We start from the raw sequence: 26822 nt of genomic DNA on the forward strand, positions 1-26822 counted from the left end.
TAGGTATTGTATTGTGTTTTTACTTTACAGAATATGCCAAATGAATTTTTTTTTTAATAGTTTTACACTGAAAGTAGGTTCCTCAGTCACTCAGCCGTTGCTATGGTTCTCAGCACATAGATTGGATTCAGTAATTACTTTGACCATTTCCTACAGCTCTATATTTTTCCTGCCGAAGTTTCCAGATAATACATCCGACTGTCTTTGGTGATCTTACAACATTTCCTCCATGAAGTTTGGATTTTTGGTTTTGAGTGAAATGTCTGAGCTTCTACTAGATGAATAACCATGAAATGTGTTTACCCCTTGGAATGGATGATCAGAGCCTTTTGATGACAGACATTTTTGACGTGGTCAAGCAGGGGAAGCACAGGTGGAGGCCCAGTTGAGCCAGTTTCTGGGCTCCTGGAATGTCGCCATCATTATTGGTATTATTGTCAGCTTTGACAAGTCAAATATCTGAATAATTTGATCCTCAGGCCACCAAATATGGCACCAACATCAGGGCAAGTGACGAAAATTTCCTGATCCATGATCAGGCGCTACATTTTAAAGTTAGATGGTGACTTACACCTGCTGAAGATGATCACGATGTGCATGTTAGCACACTAGCTTTCAGCTCAACATACTGCTGCCTCACAGAACCACCAGTTTGGACTCTTAATGTCGTAAAGAAATAAATGTGACTCTGACAGAACAAATGAATGAGCATATTTCTTTGAAGCGATTCAGCTGGTTATGTTACTTATCTTAAATAATTTCTAACATGCGTCTCTCTTTGTCTCTCCTCTCTGTCCATCTCTGTCATGGTTCCCTTGCTGGATGATACGATGACTTTTCTTCATTCTCTGCATCAGGTAAGACGAATAATGCCCTCACCTGTTGTAATTAGGAGTCCTCACATCATAAAGATTGTTGCTCTACAGCAAAGCACACATGCCTTCATCTACCTTTGACAGGAATAAATCCGTCGATATTCCATCATTCTACAAATGCTTGACTAAAGAGTCAAGGGCATCCTGAGGTAGATGTTCCACAGTGCTGTCTGTTCATTGGGGGATAAAATGATCATTTAAGAGGTGGATGACTTGTGTGTCTTTATCCTGGAAGCCTGATGTGCATCAAGGTGTTGAAGGCTTCTCACAAAGAGACACAGAGGTGGATTTCTTTCTTTGCCATTGCAAAGATGATGACTTCTTTTCCTCCACTCACCCAATTCAGGTGTCCACAATCCCTTGAACCACAGATACACCCCACATCCATGCTCAGTGTGTCACTGCTACTGACATTTAGTATGTGTTCCATTTGATCTTCTAAAAATCCAAACACTACGGTGAGGATCCTGCCTCCACAGCTCAGTGTAAAGCTAACGTGAAACGGCAGCATGATAAAGCTCACAGAGGGATGCTGTCGTGCACTTTTTGTTGAGTTTAACTCATGAATATGCAGTGTGATGAGGCATGATTTGTGTTTACATTCACAGTACCTTGAGGGAATACATTTTTGCTACCTCTAGATACATACATTACGCTTAAAACCTGCATACATTGGCTGTAGTGCGTATTCAACCCTGGAAGGTTACTTCACAAGACCGGCGGGTTACAAGAACAGAAACTCCAGCTCATTTTTATCCAAAAAAAAAAGTAAAATCCATCCCCTGATGTCCCTCTGTACCTTGATCATTGATTTTCTAGCTTTAGAGCATTACCTAGGTTTAATAATTCATACATTCCAAGAGTTCTAAAAGCATATTCAGAATTAATAACCCTCAAACCTTTCCTTCAATCTTCCACTCTTCGATGTTCATCCCACTGACAGCTCCTCCTCAGGGTCAATTTTGAAGAGAAGTGGAAGAGTTGGTTGTGTGGTCTATAGGTGACTTTGGAGGGCTCTGAGGTCCAGTCTTTGTGCATGTGAGGGCGTTCCTGTCCACTCAGCACATTCCACTCTGGGTGGTTGGGCCACATCTGTGGCACACTCCCCTGCCCTGGCACAAGGTCAAGACTCTCTGCTTTCCTCTTCTCCACCCTTTTCCCTTTTTTCCCCTTCCTCTGTTCCTGCTCATCCCTCTGTTCCTGGTCCTGCCTCTAATCTCATGCCTGCCTCTCAGGCAGCTTTCATCGTCACTCCCTCCAAATCTTTGAATGTGTAGTAAAGTTGAACACACATCGACTTTATTTTTGGGGATAAACTTCATACAAAGTAAACAATGTTAGCATTTAATCCGTCACCCAACATGGAGGCTGGAGTTGTGATTAAGCAACTGTGGGAAATGTTGTCAAGGGAGAGGAGACAGAAAACTGACTCAACCTCTATTATTACTTGGAACTGCCACACTCACGTTTGCACAAAATGTAATTGACTGGCTGACTGAGGAACGGTTCAATAGTCTGTCTGCAGGAGAAAATGGCTCTTCCACAGTGTTGTGGGCAGCATTTATTCACTTGGCATGTTTGTCTCTGCCTTGTTGACTATTAGTTGTCACAGTGAAAAGGGAAGTTCTCCATTGACTTTATTGTCAGTCTGTTCATGAGTTTGTCTTTGCTACTTTTGCTTGACTCTCTTCCAGCACATCATTGTGTGATGTCATCTGCTCACAGTGAATACTGGATACAGGTTGTTAGGCAGGTGATTGTCTGCCTTTGTTGTGCTAACATTGTTGTAGTACGTTTGAAGGGTGTGTGAGGGTCCACTGGGAATAAAGTTAGTAATTACAGGGTTTATGTAGCTCTTCACTGACATCTGCTTACCTGCTGATCTTTTGTGACCTCATGGACTTTTCAGGGGCACATGGGCCATAAAATAAATACAGCCCTTCAAGTAAACACTGATTCACGCAGCTTTTGTGGAATGCATCCTCAAAGCAGCCCCTAGAAAGAAAGTATAAACATAGAAGCAATGTATCTGTAGTTGTCCATGTACTCCATAGGGATTATAACCCAGTTTTGGAGTGTAGGCCTGCTCTCAGCCTCATCCATTGTCCCATCACTGAGTGGCTAACTGCTCTGTGCTATCTGTTCTGTTGCTCCTTTACCTGGCATAGTTAAGGCGATAGATATTTAACCACGAAAGGACATAAAGTCAATTGGCCAGGTCTTGAAATAAAATGTCAAAGTTAAATCCTTTAGGATGTGTGTTTTTTCAAATGTGTGTTTTTGAAATTGGTGTTGGCAGAGACAAGTTTGCCCCTGCTTTTGTCTTTTCTGCTCTGTCACCTTGGATCACATCCTGTCAGTGTTGGAGCCTCTTTGTAGCGCACTTTGGTAAATGCATGGTTTCACAACTTGCAGCTCACTGAGCAGCACTGCATGACAGTTAGCATGCAGTGTTAGCATAACCCACCGTGTTGTGTGCAGCCTGTAGACAGTAGGTTTAGTTATGATGTTTAGGCAGTATGACTCTCGAGGGTGATCTTAAAGGGCATTTGATCAAGACGTGATGTGGTCAGATGCAAGAAGCACCTAAGCCATTATTATGTAAGATATATCAAGCAATAGTATCAAGTAAAAAATTGCTAATTCCATTATTTCAGGTATTGCAAGCCAAAAATTTAACAAGGCTTTTTGTTCATGCTTTAAATAAGCAAAATAGGGTTCTTAATTGGAAGTGGGTGGGGCTTAAACCAGAAGTGGGTATGGCCTAATGTGAAAGAGGGTGCTAGATATTCATAGGGATTGATCAGAATTACTGTATATACAGTATTACTCATTCCTAAATTATTTTAAAAGCCTCAGACCAATTTTTTTGATCAGAGGACTAAATTAACTATTTACAGAACGGTCTCAGATTGAACTTCGAATGCCACTGACTTGATGTTGTCTTCTGACTTGGAATGTAGAGCAGCTGACTGCTGGTCCAATGTCACCGTCAGACTAATTACCTTCTATATCACTCACTGTCCTGGGTATTTAAGTGTTTCAGAAAATTGAAAATAAAATCAGAGAATGTGTGTGTGCGTGTGTAAGTGTATGTGTGTGTATGCGCACCCACATGCCTGTATAGGACATACATAAAAATGGGAGTGTTCTTGATTTGCAGGCCAGATGATGGGTGGGTTTGTGTATTAATGTTTAACTGAACCGACACTCTGATTGTAGACCTGAGGATGATGCAGCGCTTACTGTTGTTGTTGTTTTTTTTAAAAATAAAAGCAACTGGTCTACTTTTCTGTCAATCTGCAACCTGAAAAAAAGCCATTCATTCCGCCATGTTGAAGCACTGGGTCTGTTGAGCTACAGCACTCTCTATACACTATTTGTTATTTTCCAAACAGAAGTGAGTTGATGGGGGAATAAATCCTCAACAGCGTAGAAACGGCAATGACAGAAGTGAATCCTGTACACAAAGAAGTTGTGTCTGCACTCACAACCAGGAAATGTGATGACCAAGGCAGCCTCTTCATCTAGCTGTGTGTGTGTGTGTGTGTGTGTGTGTGTGTGTGTGTGTGTGTGTGTGTGTGTGTGTGTGTGTGTGTGTCTCGTCATCGGGGTTTGGAAGTGTTGTGGATTACGGCCCTGACCTGGCAGCCTTAGACCTGGGCCGCCTCCAGCCACAGCCTCTGTCATAATGCAGCTGTGAGTTTTAGAGAAAGTCTTGAGTCGTCATCTAGGTGTCACATGGTTCAGACTTTTAATACGAGCAGATTCTGTACGGAGGACTTGCACACACAAAGGTCTCCCCACGGTTCACCAAGCTTTATCTTTTTCCATCATGCTCTGCTGCAAGGGCACGGCACATAACACACATTTTAGTATGCGCTTCTCTTAACACTCAGAGAACACACACACACACTATAGCACATGTATGGCACAATACACGTATACATGTAGTGTGGAGGAAAAAATGTAATCTAGTGCATTCGGTTCATCACGTGTTGTGTGAAGAGGCTTCATTGTACTGGTTTGTAGGTGAGTGGATGAAACAAACACGCAGAGTAAAAGTAGTTTGTCTCATTGTCACTGATTTATTAATTATTTTACATTTTCCTAAGTTGACACAGGTTCTTAATTTGACATGTCTCCTTTAGTGCTCTGTAAATGTGGTCATATTAAATTCAGCTCATACTAATATGCCCCTGCTGGTTGTAAATTACGATCACAACTGTGTTATTGTGTGTGTGTGTGTGTGTGTGTGTGTGTGGCCTACAGTTAGCTGTTAAGGGTTGCAGCAGTGGATGAGTGTTGCCTGATGCTGACCCAGAAAGGACCATAGATGTGAGCAGCAGTGACTGCTGGCCCATTACTCCACAACCCTACAACCCAGGCTTTTGTCCGTCTGCGTGAGGACATGAATGTTTGCTTTATGGTTGATGTGTTTTCTTTCTGTCAGATTCATGGTGGGATCATGATGAGACTGTAGACTGAAAGCAAGCACCTGTGATGATGAACATATCAGTCTTTGTTTTTCACCTCCCATGACTACGACTACTACGACTGCCTAGTAGTTCCTAGCCTTATCACTCTATTTCTGCCTGTGAGTGTGTTTGATGCCATCCTATTTCTAAAATTACATCAGTGAGCAGATGTGCAGTGTTTGAGTGTCCCTTTTGTATGCATGCGTTGCCTCACGTATTCATCCGCATGAGCAAGGCTGTGTGACTACATTTATGTGTTCACACAACATCTTGAGTGTTTCTTGAGTCAGCAGGGTGATGGACAGAGGAAAGTGGGTCAGTCGTCCCCTTTCTCAGCATTAAGTGGATGGTTGGAAGGATTGATTGAGATGACCGAGGTTGATAAGGTGCAGATGAGGGATAAAGAATTCCTGAAGTGAACTTTGGTGTGTTCATGATTAGTGAAAGTAGGGAAGTTCTGTCTTGGTGGGGGAGACCATACACACATACACATGTGTACACACACACACACACACACACACACACACACACACACACTCACACCTGTCAAACTGAGAGAATCCCTCTGGGAAAGATATTTGACTCCACTCGACATGGCTGTGTTTCTGTGGAAAGATAGACAATGTTCTTGCTCTGTGCACAAATGTCAAGCTTTCATACATCATGTATGTTGGACTTTACACTCAGCTTCAGCATGTAGCATTCCAGCTAACTTTACCTCTCTGTCCATACAGGAATTGAATTATTGACCCTCTGAGCTTTATTTGGTTCCAGTGTTGGTTTATGTGGGTGATGACGTTTGTCACTTGTCTGTCCTCTAACAGCAGAAATAGAGCAGATTCCTTGTGGCCGACCATGGGGCCTGTTTGTTGACATCATGCAAACACTCTTAACTTGAAGGTGGGGTGTTTCCAAATGGGAACTTTCCCAATTCCTATTACATAAGAAGAGGAGAAGCAAAAAAGAAAAGCATGTAAGACAGGAGGAGAGACAGGGAAGAAAATTGAAGGATATAAAAGTTTAAATACAGGAACAGCTCACTACGTCAGCCTTAATGCTGTGATCAAAAATGCAGCAGTCACGCCACATTTTACAGTTGATGTGTTTTTCATTAGTTGATCTCGTACTAAACATCATGTATCATATGATGCAACCTCCTTTGACATATAAAATATCTCTTGATTTTAATTTAAGTGTGTCTTCTTAGCTGATTCATAACAATAATTATTAAATTAATATTATTTTTTGCATTACAATGGAATTTTTGTGGATTCATGTTTTAATTAATAAAAATCCAGTGCAAACATTTTAATCACTAGGCCCTCTGAGTTTTTAGAAAACTTGCTTCTTGTTTCTGTTCAAACATTATAGTTTTGGGCTTTTGGTTTGACAGAAAACCCCACCTTTATGTCTCTCTTTTAATAGATTTCACAGTTAATTGAGTAATTTGACAATTAGTCAAGCACAAAGCAACGAAGTTCAAATGTGCAGCATTCACTCGGGGTTTGTGAAAAAAACACACATCTACTGCTAAAGAGATCAGTCAGTAAGCTGAACAAACACACGCGTGCGTACACATACACACACACACACACACACACACACACACACACACACACACACACACACACACACACTATCCCTACTGCCCCTCACATGTAATGATCCTGAATGACATCTGCCCCCTGGTGGCAGAGATCCTGATCTGGCCCCCTCCTCCAGGTGAGACGGACTGTGGCCGACCTGCTTTCTGTTATTGAATGACTTGTTGCCTCGTGGCCGGTGAGAAGCCTGGAAGTGTGTGATGAAGATGAAGAGTCTCAACAGCAGGGCTGCAAGTGGACAGAGTCTGAATCCTCAACAGCAGTCATTGATTCTCCCTCTGCGTTTCATTCCACACACACACACATAAACTAAAACAGTCATTATCATTAAGCTTTCATCATTCGCATTTCCTCCACCCCACCCCCACCCCCTCCATGTGACCAGTGGTTGGTCTGTCAGTGCAGCGTTCACCCACTGCGCGCCTGGCATGACTTAACACGCCTCCTCTGATTACACCCCAGCAGTCGCCCATTTATCGGCCGTGAAGGGGGATATGAGTGGAGCGAGGCCAGAAGATATTATGGGGATAGATCGCACAACTGCAAAGGCCTTATAAACTTGTACATTTTCAGCTTAGTCATGCATATACATTCATAGCTTTGGGAGTAATTTGCTGATGTCATTACTTGATCTTATTTCACTGTGATGAGTTTGAGATACTTAGCAGGCTGGGGTTTTTGAACAGTTTTTCGCAAATTTTTGTTTTTATGCTCTTTTATCTGTTTAAATGTTAAAAAAATACATTTAATGTATTCATATAATGTGTTTTTTTTAGTTATGTGGTTTATATATTTTATAAGTCAAAAAAGACAAGTGTTGTTCACAGCTGTTTTTGTCACTAATTGTTCTTGAAATATGAAGTGCTTTTACAAAAATCTTTGATTCTCAAATAATTCCTCTGTTCTTTGAATGAATTTGATGTATCCAGAAACTCCGCTTGCTTGTTTTACTAGAAAGGCTTGCTTTCATTTAGCTGACAATTGAATTGTGTTAAATCTTGAGCGCGTACCACTGTCTGGGTGAGTGAATCGACACGTAATTCAGCTTTCACAGTCACGTGTTCCTCTCACCGCAAACACGCTACTTTATAGTCAATTTGTATTCTGCAGAATTCTTGAGTCTCACCAGTTCTTTCTTCCCCATTCTTGTCCATTCTGTTGTTCCTTGCTTCTCTTATATTTTAATGTAAAAGTAATTATCTGGGTTATTCATCAAGGGACGAGTGTTAGACTGGAGAGCCTGCTGGCGTGTGACAGGACACTAATCGTCTCATTGGTCTTAACGTGGCACCTACCAGTGGGGAGAGCCGCTGATGGAAGGGTCCTCAGCTGGCCAAAGCTGCACTCCATAGAAAGTTAGGTTCGAGGAAACCTTTAATGCAGTGTTGGTCCTGGTTTAGTCAGGTTTTCTTATGGTTCTTTGGAGGTTTTCTTTTAGAATATATATTATAAAGTATATAAAGTCATGGCTGGCTTGTACCTCTCGCTTTACTACTTGTGGATGATAAATGTAAAACTGCATGTCGTTGGTTGATGGATCCTCTTACCCCTCATGAATAGGGAAAGAACATCAACCGGTATGTAGGAATCATCCCAAGAATATGCATAGAATGCAGATGCTGCTCTATCGCGTGTCCTGTCTGAGAGCTGAACGGCAGATCGGGATGTGTGTTAGATTAGACAGGTGCTAGCGTTGTATAAATCATGGCTTCTACAAATAAATGCACACAAAGACAAATCTACAGCCTATTAATGGACACTGCACATGCTACCCAAACCCACAAGACTCACACTTACGTGCTTGTAACAGGGAAATTTACACCTCTGCTGCAACCTTTTTGCACTCTCTGTGCTGAAGTGAATCCCTGGAGTATTCATTCCCCCTGTGTGGACGACCACGATCAATGAAAGCAATCTGAAACATCGTAAGCTCTCTAGGACCGTATAGAGAGGATTAAAAACCCATCACAGATTTATTCCTGACCATCTTGGATCTGGTGTCTTCCAGTTTTGGCTGCACGAAGAACAGATGCTGGAGGATAAGAATTAGTAATGTCGTTACACAGCAGCATTGACATATTAGCTTTCAGTGGCTGGTGTCTCCCTACAGTCTCAACCCCAGAGTGGTTGCTTAGGTGTAGCTGCTGCTTAGAACTACATTATCCAACTCCCAATAGCTTTCTCTAGGAAGATTCTGGAACAATTTTTTGCACGTTTATAAATATTAAACCCTGAGATCCGAGTTAACCAAGAGTCGGCTTTTCATCTTCAGTCTTTGGACTGATGTTACAGAGGCACACTGAAACTGAGTGCATGATGCACATGCCAGCTGAAGAAAATTAAAGGAAAAGAGAACATGGGTTTTAAAAATAGAACCCCTTTATGGTCAGGCACTAACTATTTAATGCAGGTAACCCACCGGCTCCACACAGGACATGCAAAACAACAAAAAAGACATCAAGAAACTCATGAGAAAAAACCCACATTTGAGTAGTACCTTTTCATTGAAGGGTTAAAGACTTCAAACACTGATTTTCTCCCAACAAAACAGAAGTTTTGTGCATGATGTGAAACATCTATGTTAGATTATTTTAATGCCCAAGTACATTTCATCCTCACTTGAGATCTTTGTCTCATTGGATAGAGTTCAGGAAAAATGCCTCCATTCAAATGCATACATTACATTCACAACACTATATGGTACATTTACTACAGGAAGGAACAATCAGTGAGCTCTGAGTATTGCCTCTCATGCTTATGTTGGGAGTAGTGCTCCAATGTTTTTGTAATACTCCGTTAGTCCAGATGGGGGCAGCAGACTATTCCTTGCTGTGGCCACCATCTCCTTCGCCATGGTCTCTTTACTCATCTGGCAGCTGTTGCTATGGATACACAGACCGGCCATTGCTGTGATGTAAGCCACATCTAATAGAGGAACAGAAGGGGAGCCAGGGACACAGACACACGCACGCACACACACGCACATACACACACACACCTGTCTGTGCTGAGAATGTGAAAGATCGGTCTTCTCCACATCTCAGCCATCTGTCGTGGAACTTGCGATTCAAATTACTTATTGTGTTCTCATTGTAACACCTGCAGCCTAACTGAAGAGCTTGGATGGAAGCACTGCACCCATCTGTCCTCCCTCTTGAATCGCCTTCCCCACATCAGATTTTTGGAGCAGTTACTTATGAGGTGATTCATTGATTAAGTGATCGATTGGAAATTAATCAACTGTTACTGATTGTGGGATATGAAATATTTTAGTTTCCACCCATGACAGTGCGTAACTGAATATCTTTGGGTTAGGAACTTTTACAAGTTTTAATTGCTTAGAACTGCCTCATTCACGGAAATATGCTTAAGTGCATAAGTTGAGGTCGCATTTTCACCATTTTCTGTCATTTTATAGACCATTTGAGAGAATAATGGACAGAATGGAGGATAATAAAAATGATCTGCTGCTGTCCAACCTGGGTCTTTTCATGAAGCATTTGGTTCTTTTCAGTTATTTAGGTGGGGAAAGCTCTCATTTAAGACTCTGAATAGCATTCAACTGTAGAGACTTACTTTATTGTGTTTAAAAATGAATACAATTAATACCAAACTTCCGTTTGACTTTTTTCCTTTGGTTTATGCTTCTTTAACTGCTTCTAATGGAATTACCGCTGCATACTTTGCAAATATATCAATTACATCTTCATCTGAGGCTTCTCCACACTGACAAAAGTGGCCTCAAAGAACACAGCGGGCTAATTCAGTTGACGCTAATACAGAATAAAGATCCCTAATCACTAGTCAAGGGTCAGATTGAGCTCTCTCTGTCCTCCCTGCTCCAATAATGAGGACATATGGTTAAGCCCTGATCAGATCTGAGTGATGAAGAATGTTAACTGTAGCTGCCACTGGTTGAATCAATTAAACGGTGATTAGCCCTGATTATCTGATTAACTGCAGCCACGGATGGAGTGCTCATTTAAGAGTTGATTACTTAAGACTTTATTTAGCTGGCTATGCCTCATAGTTAAATTTAACTGGTAGTCGACCGGCAGGGAGGCAGCTTCTTTACTCTGTCTCACTTTGGAGCAACTAATTTTAACAATAACCAGCCCAGGGAGACACAGCTTCAGTTCCAATCATAGCTTCTGCCTGCCAATGTGTCCCCTGAGATCAACAAGACAGTTGAAGTTTGTTACCTTGTGTGCCAGACTGTTTGCTAGATTGATGCAACACTCAATCGTGTCCAGCCAGACATTCTGGTGCTGCCAAATCAGACTTGGCTTAGTGTGAACGAGGCTGGCATTCTGGCATGAGATTGTATTCTGCTTTGTCACATAGAGACCGAGGCTTTGATTGTGTGTGTGTGTGTGTGTGTGTGTGGGGGGGGGGGGGGGGGGGGGCGCTTTTCTATTCGCACTGTTGTGCATTAAGCTCCATTCAAACAGGGTTAGCTATGTCTGGGACGCTAGTCTGAATTGACACCCCTGGCCTTTGTGTACATGTAACAGAAATTATAAATGATAGTCTAATGTTTTCCATGTGTGTTGCGCAGAGTATTTTGTGGGAAATGGAAGAATCTTTACTCTGTGTGAGTGATCCTCTGGAATTATAATTGCAGCATGTTAAACTTCCACAAGAGCAGTTCATGTGTCAGTAAGTTTGGATTTTGGCCTTGGCCCATTCCTTGAATCGGCAGCCTCAGCTACTTTTTTAAGAGTACACACATGAGTAAGATTAATTTCAGGAACAGCAGTCAGGTCATACATTTAGCCATATAGCTGTAAGTCTTGAAAATCAAGCGAGATCCCGGGACTCTCTGCTATGTAATGACATTACTTGTTTGGAGCGTGAAGGGCCTGTTCAAGTCTGTGACTCCTGCCATTTCCAAAATCAGCAGAAATCGGTCAAACCCTTCCTCTCCCACCACGGCGGCCCATGCGAGAGGGCGGATTGTGTTTCAGTAAAGTTTGGTTTTTCCATGCCGTGAATACAGATGTCAAGTTCTCGCAGAGGGGCTGGTGCCAGGCCATGTCTAGCTCTGCATGTCTGATGGGAGGGGGGGTCTCAAAGGGAGATGCCTGGAAAGTAGAGGCACTTTCCACATTTCAGCTGTGTCTAAACCATATTTGATGTTTTGTCTGATGTTTTGTCTTTTTGTGACAGAGTCTGGTCTCTCCCTCTCCCTTTCTCTTTACCTTCCTCTCTCACTTCTATTCGGCCATGGACAGCATGTCTCCTTCCACAAATCTTGCTTATTTTAGGGGTTTATGGAAAATCTAGACCAGGTGTGCTGTGTTTGAGGATATGTCAGTTCTAATTATCTGTTTGCAGAGGGATTCGGGTGGGTGGTCTAGGGGCCCAAATGTTCTCCTGACCCAGTCCTGTCTGCAATTGCAAATGGAAACCAGCTTATCAATCTGTATCAAGTCTTACGACAGGGTCAGGCACCTGGAGTTGGTTAAACATCACTATTCATGTTGATAGCACATGAAGGGGGCACGTGAGACCATCCGATATTAAACAAAGCAGTGATTTATTTTAGCAGAATTATAACTAGAAGCTCTTCTGTCAGAGGTATTCCTGAATGTTATTGTGGTACAGCCTTTTCATTGTTTACACACAAACCCACAACAGACTGATGCTCTGCAGTAGCAGTTAATGGGCTTACGGCGTTATTAACATACTTGGTAGTTGTGTGAAGGGTCTGACTAGCTGCTTAAGTGAGCCTTAATCTCTTTGATCTTCTTGCACGTAAAATAAGGATTGCAAGGGCAGGATTGATGTCTCAGATACTACAGTGCACTGTGTGACTGTGCGAACAGTTGGACCAATTAAGACCAAAACCAGAGCCAGAAAAAAATTTAATTTTGAGGAGCTTTAAGGTGCTGCACTTTTGTTTGAAGAAGTAAATAGGAAAGAGAAAGGAAATTTAGCCTGCACACAGAAATGGCAAATTAAATTGGATTGATGAGTCTGAGAGAACTCCAAGGACTTCAGCAGAACTTTGATGCTTGCCTCTTACTTTCCCTTCCTCGTCAGGGTCGTGCGGCAGTAGTAACTCGTTGAAAATTGGGTAAAACTCAGAATATGAAGTCCTGGATTTGGTCACACACCATTGAATTATTCCTTGCAAATGACAAGGAGAAAATATCACGTTTTAAAATCAGCTATTTGAATGTCACTTACTGGTCTCAACAAGGTCCAGGTCAGGCCAGACACCTCAAATGTTTAGAACCTCATCCTGTTTATCTTCCCTTTAGCTTAAACCATTGTGGTAACTTTGTCTCTCATTTCAGGTGTGGTTGCCATCTCGGGAACCCTCTTTTGAATATGATAGTTCAGAAAGTTTTATTTAAAGCAGCAGAAATAAAGGAACATTAAATTGCCATTCCAGGGGGGAGTGAACAACCTGTCGTCATGGCACAGTAGAATTGTCAGATCTCTACAAACTATACAATAAATGGATTAAAACTATCCAGTGGACTGTGGTTGCTGTGGCCTCCTCATGAGTGCGTAGGTGGGAGATCATTTGGAGTCTTGTTGTGTTACCGATCTCCCACCCAGCTCAACACTCTGTTGGCTGGGGAAGCTCATTCCTCTCCAGCGAGTGTGTGTACGAGGCACGTCAGGGTGCGTATTAGGCTCTCTGTTGGCCTGAGTGTTGGCTCATGACCTGTTGTGAGGATTACGACACAGTGATATGTCTGGATGGGACAAGGCCAAGAGCAGGATTTCCTCCCAGGAGGGCCTTAGACGGCGCAGTAGAGGCCCAACCTTTCATGTCACTGTCATCAAGTGGTGATATTAATAATCTAGGTGGATGATGATCAATTAGCCTTGATTGGAAAACTCCAATCAGTTACATATCACTGCAGTGTACTTTGTCATGAACTAGGACTCTCAGTACTAATAGTGGTGACATAAATAGGTGAATCAATTACTGAAATTTTTCCTAATTTGGACAGATTTTCAACTAATTCTGCTCTGTGCACAGACAGTGGTTATTACCACCATGGAGGTCGGTGTTTTTGGTGGCGTTGGTTTTCTGTCAGTGGGATTTTCTTAAAAAAACTTGGTGGAGGGGTGTAAAATAAACCAAGGAACAACCCAATACATTTTGGGGCAGACGAGTCACAATGGCAACAGCTGGTGGCAGGAAATTAGTTTTTTCTTTCTTTTCTTTTTTCATTTGTTACACTTTAATGTACTCCTCCTCGTGGATTGACCATTTCACATTCGATCAGAAATACCTTGTGACCTTGGTGATGAGCAACAATGACGAATTTTTTGTTTGAGTTTCTTCAGAACATGCACCCTTATCTCCTTGAGTAGACCAAATTAACTTCATTACTATGTGAAGAATTGTTGTTAAACGGTGTTACCGTGAAGGAGCCGACAGTATTAATATTCACCATAGAACATGAAGCTGTACAGGAATTAAGTCTGACGCGACAAATATCAATTGATTTAAATCAATATTACACTGTGTTGTCTTCACGTAATCCACAGAGTAAGGTTGTGATTTCTTGCGCCACCTAGTGAACACAGGAAGACTTGCACCACAGCAAACAAATTACTCCTTCATCCCAGAATATAATCCTGGAATATCATGGAAATTTACAGACTTTCTGTTCTTTCTCAGAGACAATGAGACGCTTCAACCTTTTTCTTGTGAAAATGATATCTCATTCACGCCTAGAGAGAATTACCTCAAGTGTGGCTCTAACATTGACCCGGACTCCAGGATGAGATAATGAGATCTTGCTTTTCAAAAAGGATGAGGACACATGAATTTACACCACCTGTTTTTTGTACATGGAAATATATTTTTTTATAATTGTATAATGTAAATGTTAATATTTATTTATTTTAGTTTTTGTTTTTTTCTTATTTCATCCATATTTTTTTCTTTTTAATTTATATTTATATATATTTATGTAACTTTTTGGATGTTACAGAAACTGCAGTTAAATGTTCTTTCACAACTAATTTTTTAACTGTGCTGTATATTGGTATTTTTACTGCACCGAGACTCCATCAGCTTCTACTTAATGTTTTTATATTGACAACGTTTCATTCCTCTGCTCCTGCCGCATCTGTGAGTATGAATGAATGTTTCATACATGTGGAATGTGCATACTCTGCTCCAGTTTTATTTGTATCATATCAACCTACAGTTATTCTTCCAAACAGTCCAGAATGCTCTTTCCTACAATGATAACAATCTCAATCATGTTATTAAACACACTTGCACATGTGGACACTTTCACACAGTTTCCATGGAAACAGGATCCAAGTCCTTTTATGACTGGTTGTTTGCCCAAGACAACCCAAAATGGTCTCAGCAGCCTTGCAAAGATAGTCGATTAATCATTAGTAAATAGTGGAATGTACACTAATACAGAACGAATTGCTGTTCTCTGGAGCTTGATTAACACTGAATTCACACTGAGAGTTTGGAATATTCATGAGGTAAATCATTTTCCTCTTGTGTCAGCAGACCAAATATGTATTACATCTCCGCTCTGTTGCTAATGTTATCATACTTGTGTTGTCTTTGCACATGCTTATCACGGCCTGTAATGTGGACATTCACTCTAATGGCCACACACACAGAATTGATCAGAAATAAACACGCGCACAGACACTTTCCAGCAGTGCTGCCCTTCAGTAGTCTAATGTATGTCTGAGGTCCAGATGGCTCAGCGGTAGGAGGCCTGGTTCACAGTTCTAGCCGCGATGCTAGCAGTTTTAGTTTGGACCAGGCCTGGCTGGCTGCTGATGGAGAGCCTGCAGCCAGATACCCCTCCAAGTGACAATGGCATGTGCACAGTGAACAGCATCGGGCTTCGCTGTTGTTGTAGGACAAAGACTTGTGTGTTTCTTAAGGAGGGAACCAAACTATGTGGCTGTGTAACACTTAACCGCAGACTTTGACATATAAACATCACAACGGGTCAAAATGTTACTCTCTCCTATCTTGTTTTAATGCCACGTTTTCCTGTTTGTATGACAGGCAGCAAGCTAAACAAGGACCTGAAGCACTACCTGAGCCAGCGCTTCCAGAAATCTTCACCTGACCACGAACTGCAGCAGACCATCCGAGATAACCTCTACCGCCACGCTGTGCCTTGTGAGTCCATGACCATCGTTCATGTTGTTCTGTCTTCCTCAGCTTCCTCTCTGCTCTCTTGGTCGAGTCCTGGCATAAACATGGGCTGGTCTTAAATTTGGTTAGCCAAATATAATTTGAATTGTGAAAAAACAACACTATTTGAATGAGGAAATTAAATTAAAGCTTTTGTCACACCTGCACAGTACAAATATCTTACGGTCTCCAATGCGAAACAGCCACTGCATAGAGATCAGTAACCATTTAACTTGGGATGTGAGGAAAGTTTTTGGACTTCTTTTAACCAACGGTGAAAGAAAGTAAAGTAAAGTAAACTTCAAAAGGTTCAAATATTACTTGACAAGGTGGCAATGTTGTGGAATCCAGGAACTGAGCTTTTTGAATGGCTCCAATTGCTAAATTCCTAAAGTCACAAAGGCAGTTTCATGCTGCATATTTCTGTTGACGACCACCACATAAAACCAAAAGGAGATGTTTGGGGTGTTTGTTCATCTCTCTAATGCTGCTGCCAAGCAAGTGGCCTTGTTCCTTGATTGTGTCTCGTGTGTGTGTGTGTGTGTGTGTGTGTGTGTGTGTGTATCTATATATATATGTAGATATATATATATATCTGTGTGTGTATGTATATATGTATAAATATATGTATATAAATGTGTACATGTATATATGTATATGAATATATACGTATATACATGTACATATATATACACACGCGCATATACAGTGTGTATGTATATATGTATATATATAATATACACACACACACACACACACACACATAACACTAAGGAAGATGGTTGTCTTGATGAAACCAACTGCAGGATTGTGCGTTTTTCCTGATGTTCATTTAATCTGAAATACTCACTCACTCTTGAAATACTCACTTATTAGACAGGGTGATCTGTACTTGCCTAAGCATGTTTGTCTCCCAAGGCTCAGATAGTTTGACTCTGTATGGAAGAGGTGGGCTTTGGCATGGCCCAGTACAAGCATGGTGCAGGCCAGGAACGTGGATGTCTGGCAGCTGAGCAGACGAAAAGTGTAAATTTCAGCAGTACGTCTCAATGAAGAAAACATATGACAACAAGCCAAGTAGCAATCCTGCAATTTGGGGGTCCAACTTTCTATAAGTGCAACTAAGAGGTTTCATACCATTGCATTCTTTGAGGCAATTGTCTGCTATAGAATACTAAAATAATCCACTGTCTGCAAACCTAATCACAATTTCCAAAGCTTCAGTATTATATATGAGAGGTGAAAGGAAGTGCCAGCTTCTCCCTGAATGGTTCTCATCGGCTGGCTTTTCAATTAGTTTATTCATGATCCCCTCACACAAATTACTAAATGTATTCTGGAGGCTTGTTTAGGGGACTTTATCTGCATTACCTCCGCTGCCATATGTCAGGCAGACACTAGTGGAGGGTGGGGGTCTGGCCATTTTAATCACCGAGTGGTCCAGGGGCGGCTAGTAAAAACCCTGGTGTTATGAGCAGGAGACAGAGCATGAAGGTGTTCTCCAGGCTGTGTGTTTTACAGGACTGAGATGTTTGTGCTGCCGTGCACTTGTCGAGGAGGAGGAGGAGGAGGATTATCACCAGAATATTACATTTTCAAATTCACTGCCATCGCTTCATTTGTTTGCTTGTGCCACAGACAGTGACTATCATGGTGAACAAATACTCCCTTCTTTTCTTCACACTGAGACGATGCCAACACAGTGACTGAATAGAAGTGCTTTTACTCGTGTGTGTGGCCGGCGTGCAGGAGTGAGATGGTTGTGCGGATTGTTGTGAGATGTCAGCTCATGTTCATGTTGACGTATGTTCAGATGTGGTTCAGAACTCTGTTCATGGACGTGTGAAGGTGTGATTAATGCACAGCAAGCAGGTGGAGAAACATATGGAGAAGTTTTACTATGGAGGTTGTGGCTTCTCCTGCCTGTAAACCAGGCAAAGTGTTCTTGCCTCCTTGTCTACATTCACCACCTCTGGTACTTTCAGCTAACCTTCATCTGTTTACCTTAGTCTTTAGCGTGTGTGAAGAATGAGAAAATCAAACTGAAATGTTTGTTACTCTTTATAATGAGGAGTCAAGGAGAGGTCTGGCCTGCAAACCTATATGTTGACATGAAACACTACACAGGAAGTGACGGAACAAGCCATAAGACTTTACAAAATATTCAGAAAATGGATTTCCAGGAGAGAAAGTGGCAAAAGAAAAGAGCTTGAATGAAGGAATGGATTAAGATGTTGTCATTTGTATACAGGTTTAATATGTGCAGTCTTTTTCTACTCCTCCTCCTTCACTTATTACAGCTAGGCTGTATAGAGAATTCTGGTGTTCAGAAATCAATCTAAGTACACCTATCGATTATAAAACTAGTTTGAATATTCAGAGTAAAGTGCAGAACTCAGATGTGAATCTTGAAAGCCAGACAATATTCCTGAAGTTGAATAGTCAGAGAAATACCTCCATTCTGCTGTCTACAGAGCCATAATTCTTCCCAGTTGTTCCCATTAGCCTGTTAAAATATGAAGCCACAGCTCTCCCACCCTCCCCCATCTGCCAAGGCGTCCATCGGTTTCCTCTGTGGTCACCCCATCAGCACATTCAGCATTCTCACTCACACATTATCCCCGTCGACCCTCCACTCCCTCTATCCTGTTCTCATTTTTTTTACCCCCCTCCCCAAACGCCAATGCCTCTCAACCCCTCGTCACCACTGCTGCTCCTTCTCTCCCTCTCTATTGCTTTCCCTCTTGCTGTCATTTTTCCTGCCAGTCAGAGATCGAAGCAAGAACAGGAGAGGTTTGCTCTCTCAGCTTTATACCTGCTTTTAAAGCTCACATCAGTGTCTGTTTGCCTTAAAGGAACACAGCAGCATTGTCTGCTGTGGTTGTTGTGATGCAGACAAGTCGGTCGTCACTTCTCAAATGAGTGAGGTTCGCTTCACGTGCACGTATGAGTGTGCAATGAATTGCGATTGGACGGCCCGTATATAGGCTAAGAGGACGGCTCGGAGGGAGGTGGGGGCTGAAGCTGCGAGGATGGAGATGGGGGTGGGGTGGAGTTTGGGTGTGTGTGTGGGGGGGGGGGGGAGGATGGGCGGAGAGGAGACAGGGGAGGGGATGAAGGGAAGCAAAAACACTCTCACACACTCATATCAATGCTGGCTCCAGCTAACCAGTGAGGCTAACACAAACGAGCAGTATGTCAACAGAATGAGATCGGTGTTATAGTCACCTGAATAGACCAGAAAATACTGTTGTTGTCAACAGCAGGCATGAAGAAAGATTCGAAACAGAAAGCTAAAACATCAAGATGTGAATCTAACTGAAGAAAAGAGTGTGTGTCAGTCAAATGCACTGTTTGTGTACCCCCTGTTTGACATTCATCACATGAGTGGCTGTGTTTTTGTTCTGGCTATGTAAACATATTTGGACATGTCTCTCAACTGGAAGGAAAACCTCATCCATCTCTTGTGAGCTCTTGTCACAGCTCTATGTGGCTGCATCTCCTGATGACACAGCACTGGTCCATGATCTTTTCAGATGCTTTTTTGAAGATACGTCTGGATGTTACACACCATTTTACAGCTCAAGCAGGATTAAAAAAGGAAGAGGCTAGCAGAGATGTGGGGACCAGATGGTCATGTGGTGATGATGGGAAAAATAATCGCTGGCAACATGAACAGGGTGGTACCAAGTTAAACCGATCTTAAGTTTGAGCAGCGCGATGGGATGATTGACAGAGGAGAGAGGGTTACCAAGGCAACTAGAGCCAACTGTTAGTGATGGGTGACCGATGAATTGCTGAATATGCGTAAGATTTAAGGCTCAGAGAGAGAAACTGGTCTTCAACGTTAGCTCTCTCAGACCCTGAGCTAACAACCTTTGGCATGGAATCAAATTTCTCTCAAAGTGGCTGAAAGAGATAAAACCATCGTTTAATAAGCAAGACTGTTAGAATGCTCCCTTAAATGTGTTCAACCTAAAATCTTTACAGCTGCTGCTCAAGTGCTGCATGATTTTCAGTTTCTGTCACTTGTTTTTCAAACACTAAATGGTTTTGCAGAAGCTTGACAAGTTTTACAGCAAAAACATACTGAGGATGCCAGTGAACCGTCACCTTAGCATTTTGAAAGTCCAGTTCCCTGGTCTTGAATTCAGGGGGTTTCCAATAAATGCCCCAAAAAATAGGCAATGGTTCATTCTAGCTAACTAATGTTTTATTCAGTGGAATAAAATGTGTCAGTAAAATATCTCACTCTAGCATTTCCAAGCATTTATGTGTCTTAAAAAGTAGCAGTTACTAACACGTGGCTAAACTACTAATGTCATCAAGCCAAAAGCAGAGGAAGTGTTAAGACTCAGAGAGAGAAACCAGCATACCCCTTTCACACTGAAACAGGCGTGTCGAAGCGGGTTTTTGTACCCACGTTTGCTCAGCATTAGGGCGCATTCAAGCTTCAAGCAGACGCGGGTCTGAGCTCCCCCTAAGAGGGCTGCGTGCCTGTGTTTTTCTCTCTCGTACGTCATCGCGCTGACAATGTCATCATTACGCAAAAAAAAAAAAAATATATATATATATATATATAAAAATATATATATATATATATATATCCGTGTCTCAAAATGCCGGCGAAGTTCCCATAAATCACTGTGTCCTGTACAGTTCCAGAAATCTGCCGCTGGATCTCCTCTTCACCGCGGATGGCGAGCAGCTCGTGGACTTCACGGTCTTGCCAGTGCGCTGCCATGATCGATAAAAAAGATGTGAAGATCACCATACAAGTTGTTTATAAACACAATCGCGCTTGTGCAGTTCACGTTTAGGGTTCCCCGATTGGTGGGAGTTCCCAAGCAGAGATTAATTCACCTACGATCATACACATGTAAATTGTTTGAGAAGAAGGAGTGAAATCGAGTCTCGGGGACATCAACAGGAAGACTGATCTTATTGCAGAGGCCAAAACTTTATTGAGAGATGAGTGAGCAGCTCTCGTAGCGCAGCCCAATTTTTTTAATTTTTAATTTTTTTCCCCAGAGCTTCCACAATGACAGCCTGACAGGCAGCAGAGTGACAAAATCTGGCAGGAAGGTCACGTGAAACCTGAGACAACGCGGGTTGCTTTTTCACACTGCAGGCGAGCCGAGCAGAGCCGCTAAACACGTGGGTTGCTTGGAGGTTCGTCGGACGCAGATTGAAATGCCGAGTCAACCCTTTCAGAGTTCCCAAACATCCGTGTTCACCCGCGTTTTTGGTGCAGTGTGAAAGAGGCTAGTAACCTTTAGTTCAGACATAGCTCAACGTTACCTTTATACCCTTAACAATTGCATTTAAAAGTCATGAAGGTGGCGTGTGTGTGCCTTTTGTGAAGATTAGCGTTTTTTTGTTTCCATCTTATAATATTGAGTGACTCTCAACAAACTAAATATTGAATTTGTAATATTTATATTTTAACTGTTTTGATTCCATCCTAGAAATATTGTATTGTATTTTATTCATATTATGTATTAGGGAGAGAGCGGCAGTCACAGCACAACATCCATATCAGTGTGATTACATTTGCATGGGGGCATCCCAGCATGCTGCAGGTAGATCAGAAGCTCCTTGAAGAAAACAATAAGAGCCGCATGCTGCTTTGGATATTTTAAGCTAAAACCATTAGCTGGAGTCAAAGGAATCCGGTCAAAGAGAGGGTGAATGATGGGAGGAGTCCCACAGATTCATAGCCTCCAACTACTCCACCTCCACACTCTTAAGTGATCGTAAGAGTGTGTGATGCTCAGTCTCTGGCACTGGTGCACAGCAATGCAGGATGGAGCTATAGATGTGTTAGTGTGGACATTATTGACTGGATGTCCTAACGTGCACATGTGCTTCTATGTGAGTGAATGTTTTGACAGAGATTTCCATTGGCAGAAATGGCAGCTTATACTGTGTTTCCCAGCCTGCTTTGGGAGTTTTCAGATAACGATGCCTTCAGTCTGAGAAAGGCACAATTAACTGTGCATGACCTCATTACTTAATTTACAACTTGGCAATTTGAAAACATGAGCGTAAGTTGTCCTTAAATGAACAGAATACAAATTTGTAATCAGCCTTTTCAGCCATCTTGTAAACATAACTGGTCTTTTGTTGAAGTTGTTTTCAACTGATCTGAATTATTTTTCTGTGTTAGTAAAGTGGACAAAATATCTAATACATATTTGAAAGGACCAACAATAGATAAAGAGAGCTAAGTACTCTGGTGGGTACAATAAGCAATATTACGCCACAGAAATGAAATAACTGCCACTGTTACGGAGTATCATCTCCACAGTGGCCGCAGCCATCTATCACATGCTCTGACATTTATTCAGACTGGAACCCTCAAGATCCATCATCTCATTTTCAAGGCAACAAAGGCGCATGCAGATTTGAAGGGGTGCCGCACAACCTTTGACCCCTTTCTCTTCTGCATTGTCTTGCTGATCTTCCCACCCGCTCCACTGCCTAGAGAGCATGACAAATTACACCTACGCCATGACTCCTAACTTGTGCATAACACTTGGCTACTTTGACTCAGCATAAGTAGTTTATTTTTGCCTCTGCTGCCCTGAAGGTATTACGTTGAACGCGATGTCTCAGGATCACTTGGAGGGAGTTTAAAAAAAAAAAAAATTCCCTCAAAATTAACACAAAAATCCTCTTGGACTCACTTGGATGTGATAAGATTTTGGGTGGTCAAAGGTCACTGTGACCTCACAAAACCCATTGATTGCTGTAACTTTACATGCTGATGAAGAAACGATGTCACACAAATGTCTAATAGAACGAAATGATCAATTGACAATAAAGAGAGGTCAAAGCCCTGACTGAAGAACAGAAAAGCTACACTCTTGTTAAATTCCTCAAAAGCCTTCACTTGATACATTATGATCTCTGAAGAGACATTGAAATAACAGAAATAACATACAACTGCTTTAACAAATATGAAGTCTCCAGAAGATATGTATTACTCACGACAGATGTGACAACCGGGCTATACGGTGGTGCAGTGGTTAGCACTGTCGCCTCACAGCAAGAAGGTTCCAGGTTCGAGTCCCGGCTCTGTGTGGAGTCTGTTTGTTCTCCCTGTACCTGTGTGGGTTCTCTGTGGTTCTTCAGCTTCCCCCCACAGTCCAAAGACATCAAGAGAGGACGAGGCTGATTGATACGCTAAATTGACTGTAGGTGTGACTGTGAGTGTGAATGGTTGTCTGTCTCTATGTGTTGGTCCTGTGATGGACTGGTGACCCGTCCAGGGTGAACCCCACCTCTTGCCTGAGCCGCTGGGATAGGCTCCAGCCCCCCCACGACCCTTAATAGGAATAAGCTGAAGACAATGGATGGAGATGTGACATCCCCTTTATTTTTGATGATGTTCGATACAAGAAAACTGTCAAAAGGGTTACCAGATGCTAGCACACCCCTAGCTACAAGTACTTAATTTCCCTCGGAGTCTCAGCTTTGGTTGAATTAAAAGGTAGCCAATGCTGTTTTGGAGCTGTTGCACCCAGAGGCGACAGCGACACTGTGCTCCTTTATAGACCTCAGTGGTGTGAATTAGAGTTCTTCACAGCTAACAAAAAAACAAAACAAACTTGATCGATTCTGTTCCCATTGCAAGGAGGCAAACTGTTGCCCCTCTGTTTTATTCTTGTGCGTCACAGATGTCACAAACATATCGATGTATGTTTTTGATCGTTGAGCCTCAGTTGCTTGTAACAAGGGCTAAAGATTGGAAACTCTAAAAGTGACACTCCTGTTTGCACATTCACCTGGGTTTTGAATTTATACTGTGCAGTTTACAGATTCTGTGCGGATTGGAGTCAGTGAATACTTGTGTCTATTGCAGGTTTATTTGGCCGAGGAATGAATGCCAATTGATTAAACTTTACTATTGCGATCAAAAGTTAGTTTTTATTTTGACCAGTTGGATAGAGGCATTTTTGGGTTTGCTTACATGCTACAAAGTTAATTGTTATCACCAACTCGGATAATGGAGTAGAAATCCCATTTATTAGTCCAAATTAGGATTTTCTTGAATCTCAAATTATATTTTAAGATTAGATCATTAAATTCCCACTGACTATGTGTTGGTTTGCATGGCCTTGTGTTCATCATTTATATACTTGTGACAAATGATTAAGAACAATATAGAAATGAAGCCCATTTTTTTCCCACCATCACTCTTGTCCACTCCTCTATGTCCAGCTGTGTTTGCAAAGCCTTTAAGTCCACAGTTACCTTCAGGTCTGTTCCCCTGGCTCCTGTCCTCCTCACAAGTTGGTCAAGGCTGAGTTGTTAAACAGGATGACATGTGTTGCGTGTGGAAGGACATGAGTTTTCTGGGGAAGAGAAAAGATACAGGGGTGTGGGGTGAAAGGAAACCTGACAGCAAGAAAGAAATGGGGGTGAACAACCAAGAGGGGGGAAGAAAGTGTGTGTGTGTGTGTGTGTGTGTGTGTGTGTGTGTGTGTGTGTGTGTGTGTGTGTGTGTGTGTGTGTGTGTGTGTGTGTGTGTGTGTGTGTGTGTGTGTGTGTGTGTGTGTGTGTGTGTGTGTGTGTGAGAGAGAGAGAGAGAGAGAGAACAAGAGGGGGAGATGGGCGGGCGCATGTGGGTGCCTGCGAGACATTGGTGTGTGTGGGTATGAGACAGAGCGCATTATAAGCCAATGTGTGGACTCTGCTTAGCTTAGCTCCCATTAGCTTAGCATCACAAAGCCAAAGCTGGACAGAGGACAGACGCACGGGAGGAGGAAGGGAGGGTTAAAAGAAGAAGGAACTGTGAATCTGCACCGGTTTTTCTTTCACTCATCCACACCTGATTGGATTTTGTTTCCTCTGTCTCCTGTCGACATGATGCTGCTCTGTGGACTGTAGGGGAAGGAGAAGAAGCCCCTCGCAGGCTCATTGACTGAGGTATTTTTTTGCTTCGTGCTTCATTTGTGAGAAGGGTTGCTGTGATTTTAATGGTTGGGGGTTGGGATGGAGGGATGGGAAAGGAAAGGCAGGCAGTGAGGATGGCTGTGCACCAGGCGGAAGGCATCAGGAGCAAGCGAGGGAGACAGAAGCACATCGCTGGCAGTAATGGAGGCTGATGTGTTGTGGTCAAATGGAAGCTGTGTGTGTCTGTGTGGGTCTGTCTCAGGTATGCTTGTGTCTTTGTGTGTTTGATGCCTGTGTATGAAAAGTGTCACTTCCCGTTTGTGTGAGTGTGTGTTTCTGGTTGATGTCTGTGTTAAAGCTGTGGGATCTGTTGACATGCTTGATAACATGGGAAGCCATTACCTTCAGCAGCAAACTGCTCTCTGTCTGTTTGTCTGTCTGGAGCTTTTCCTCTCCTTCATCCTCCCTCTTTCCTTTCTCTCCTACTCTGTTTCTCAATCCCTGTCTTGTCTGGATGACCTCCCCCTCCTCATCTCTATCCATCCATCTATCCCCTCTCCCTCCCTGCCCCTCTAAATGGATCATTTTAGAGCCTTTCTTTTCCATTTCCACGTTGCTGTAGGTAGTATCCAGCCCATGGTGCTGTCTTACTGGCTGGAATGAAAAGACAAAGGCTGTGTGTGTGTGTGTCTACAGGGGGCATTTTCAGGCAGGTTTCTGGTTGATTTAGCTTCACACTGCACTACTGGCCCTTCAGGTTTTTTTTTTTCTTTTTTTTTTTCTTATTCTAATCTCCCTCCCGCTTCCCTTCCCCCGGTCTTCAGACCCCGTGTGCTCCTGTATGGGAATCATTAGATCTAAAAGCACTGGCCATGAAGGGAGCAGGTCCAAAGATAGGCCTGTTTGGATCTCATTGTGGTATGGATGTTTGTGCCATTTCCTTATAGCGAGCCCCTTTCAGCAAGCCAGAGCAGTGAACCCCCCCAACTCAAAACACTTCAATGAAAGGTGTCCGTAACAATCACTGAGAAGTCGTAACCAAAACTGCCTACTTTTATATCTCATTCCCTGCCACCATGGTGGGAGGTCTAGAGGTTTTAAAGGTCTGAAGAATCAGGTGAGAGGGTGGAGGCAGCCATATGGCTTGATGGTGGACTGTAGCTGCTCCACCTAATGAATGAAAAAAAAAAGGGAAACTAAACAAAAATGTAGCCAGAAATATGAGGACTGGAAAATGCTGGAATCTGTGCTCTGTGCCTTTGGTTGGATTAACCCTTTATTGGGACAGATGGCTCCATCCCCCTGCCGAGCTAACAAAACCCAGTCAGCTTGTCACCCATGTATGTGTATGCGTGCCCCCCCCCCCCCCAAAAGAAAAAAAAAAGAACAAGACGCACTGGCAGGGTAGCTGTGGCCAAGATGGTGGACGGATCTGTTTGGGTTTTGGAATATGATGACAGTCTGCTAGCCCTCCCCTTGTGTGTGTGTGTGTGTGTGTGTGTGTGTGTGTGTGTGTGTGTGCGCGCGTGCGTGTGCGTTTGTGTGTGTGGGTGCGAGCGCGTGTGCGTGTGTGTGTGTGGGTCTTGCTTGATAATTATCCATGAAGTCATGCCTCCGTATCCTCCTGGACAATGTGGTGTAGCTGGCTAGCTTGATAGTGGAGCATGTTTCAGTGTGGGGATTTAGAGAATTGCTTTTGTAAAAACAGCAGGGTGTGTGACTGTTGCCAGATTTTTAAGGTCGACCCATCTTGTGATCATCAAGCTCTAACAGTTTTCCTTATACACTCCTTTATTTCAGTGAGTGAACT

The 26822-nt window shown here is 42.6% G+C and overlaps 1 protein-coding gene across 7 annotated transcripts in view; it reads left to right on the forward strand.

The window, feature by feature from the left end:
• Nucleotides 1–26822, forward strand: part of magi1b (membrane associated guanylate kinase, WW and PDZ domain containing 1b) — a 133732-nt gene that overhangs the window by 41066 nt on the left and 65844 nt on the right. For all 7 annotated transcript variants that reach the window (XM_086198663.1, XM_086198667.1, XM_086198665.1 and 4 more), the window contains exon 2: nucleotides 15980–16096. In XM_086198663.1, coding sequence (XP_086054789.1) covers nucleotides 15980–16096 — 117 coding nt within the window. The remainder of the gene's footprint in view (nucleotides 1–15979; nucleotides 16097–26822) is intronic.

This window comes from Aulostomus chinensis, chromosome 3, assembly GCF_037954235.1.
Source record: "Aulostomus chinensis isolate RoL2024-O1b breed Wild chromosome 3, RoL_Achi_v1.0, whole genome shotgun sequence".
In the NCBI taxonomy this organism is placed as follows: domain Eukaryota; kingdom Metazoa; phylum Chordata; class Actinopteri; order Syngnathiformes; family Aulostomidae; genus Aulostomus; species Aulostomus chinensis.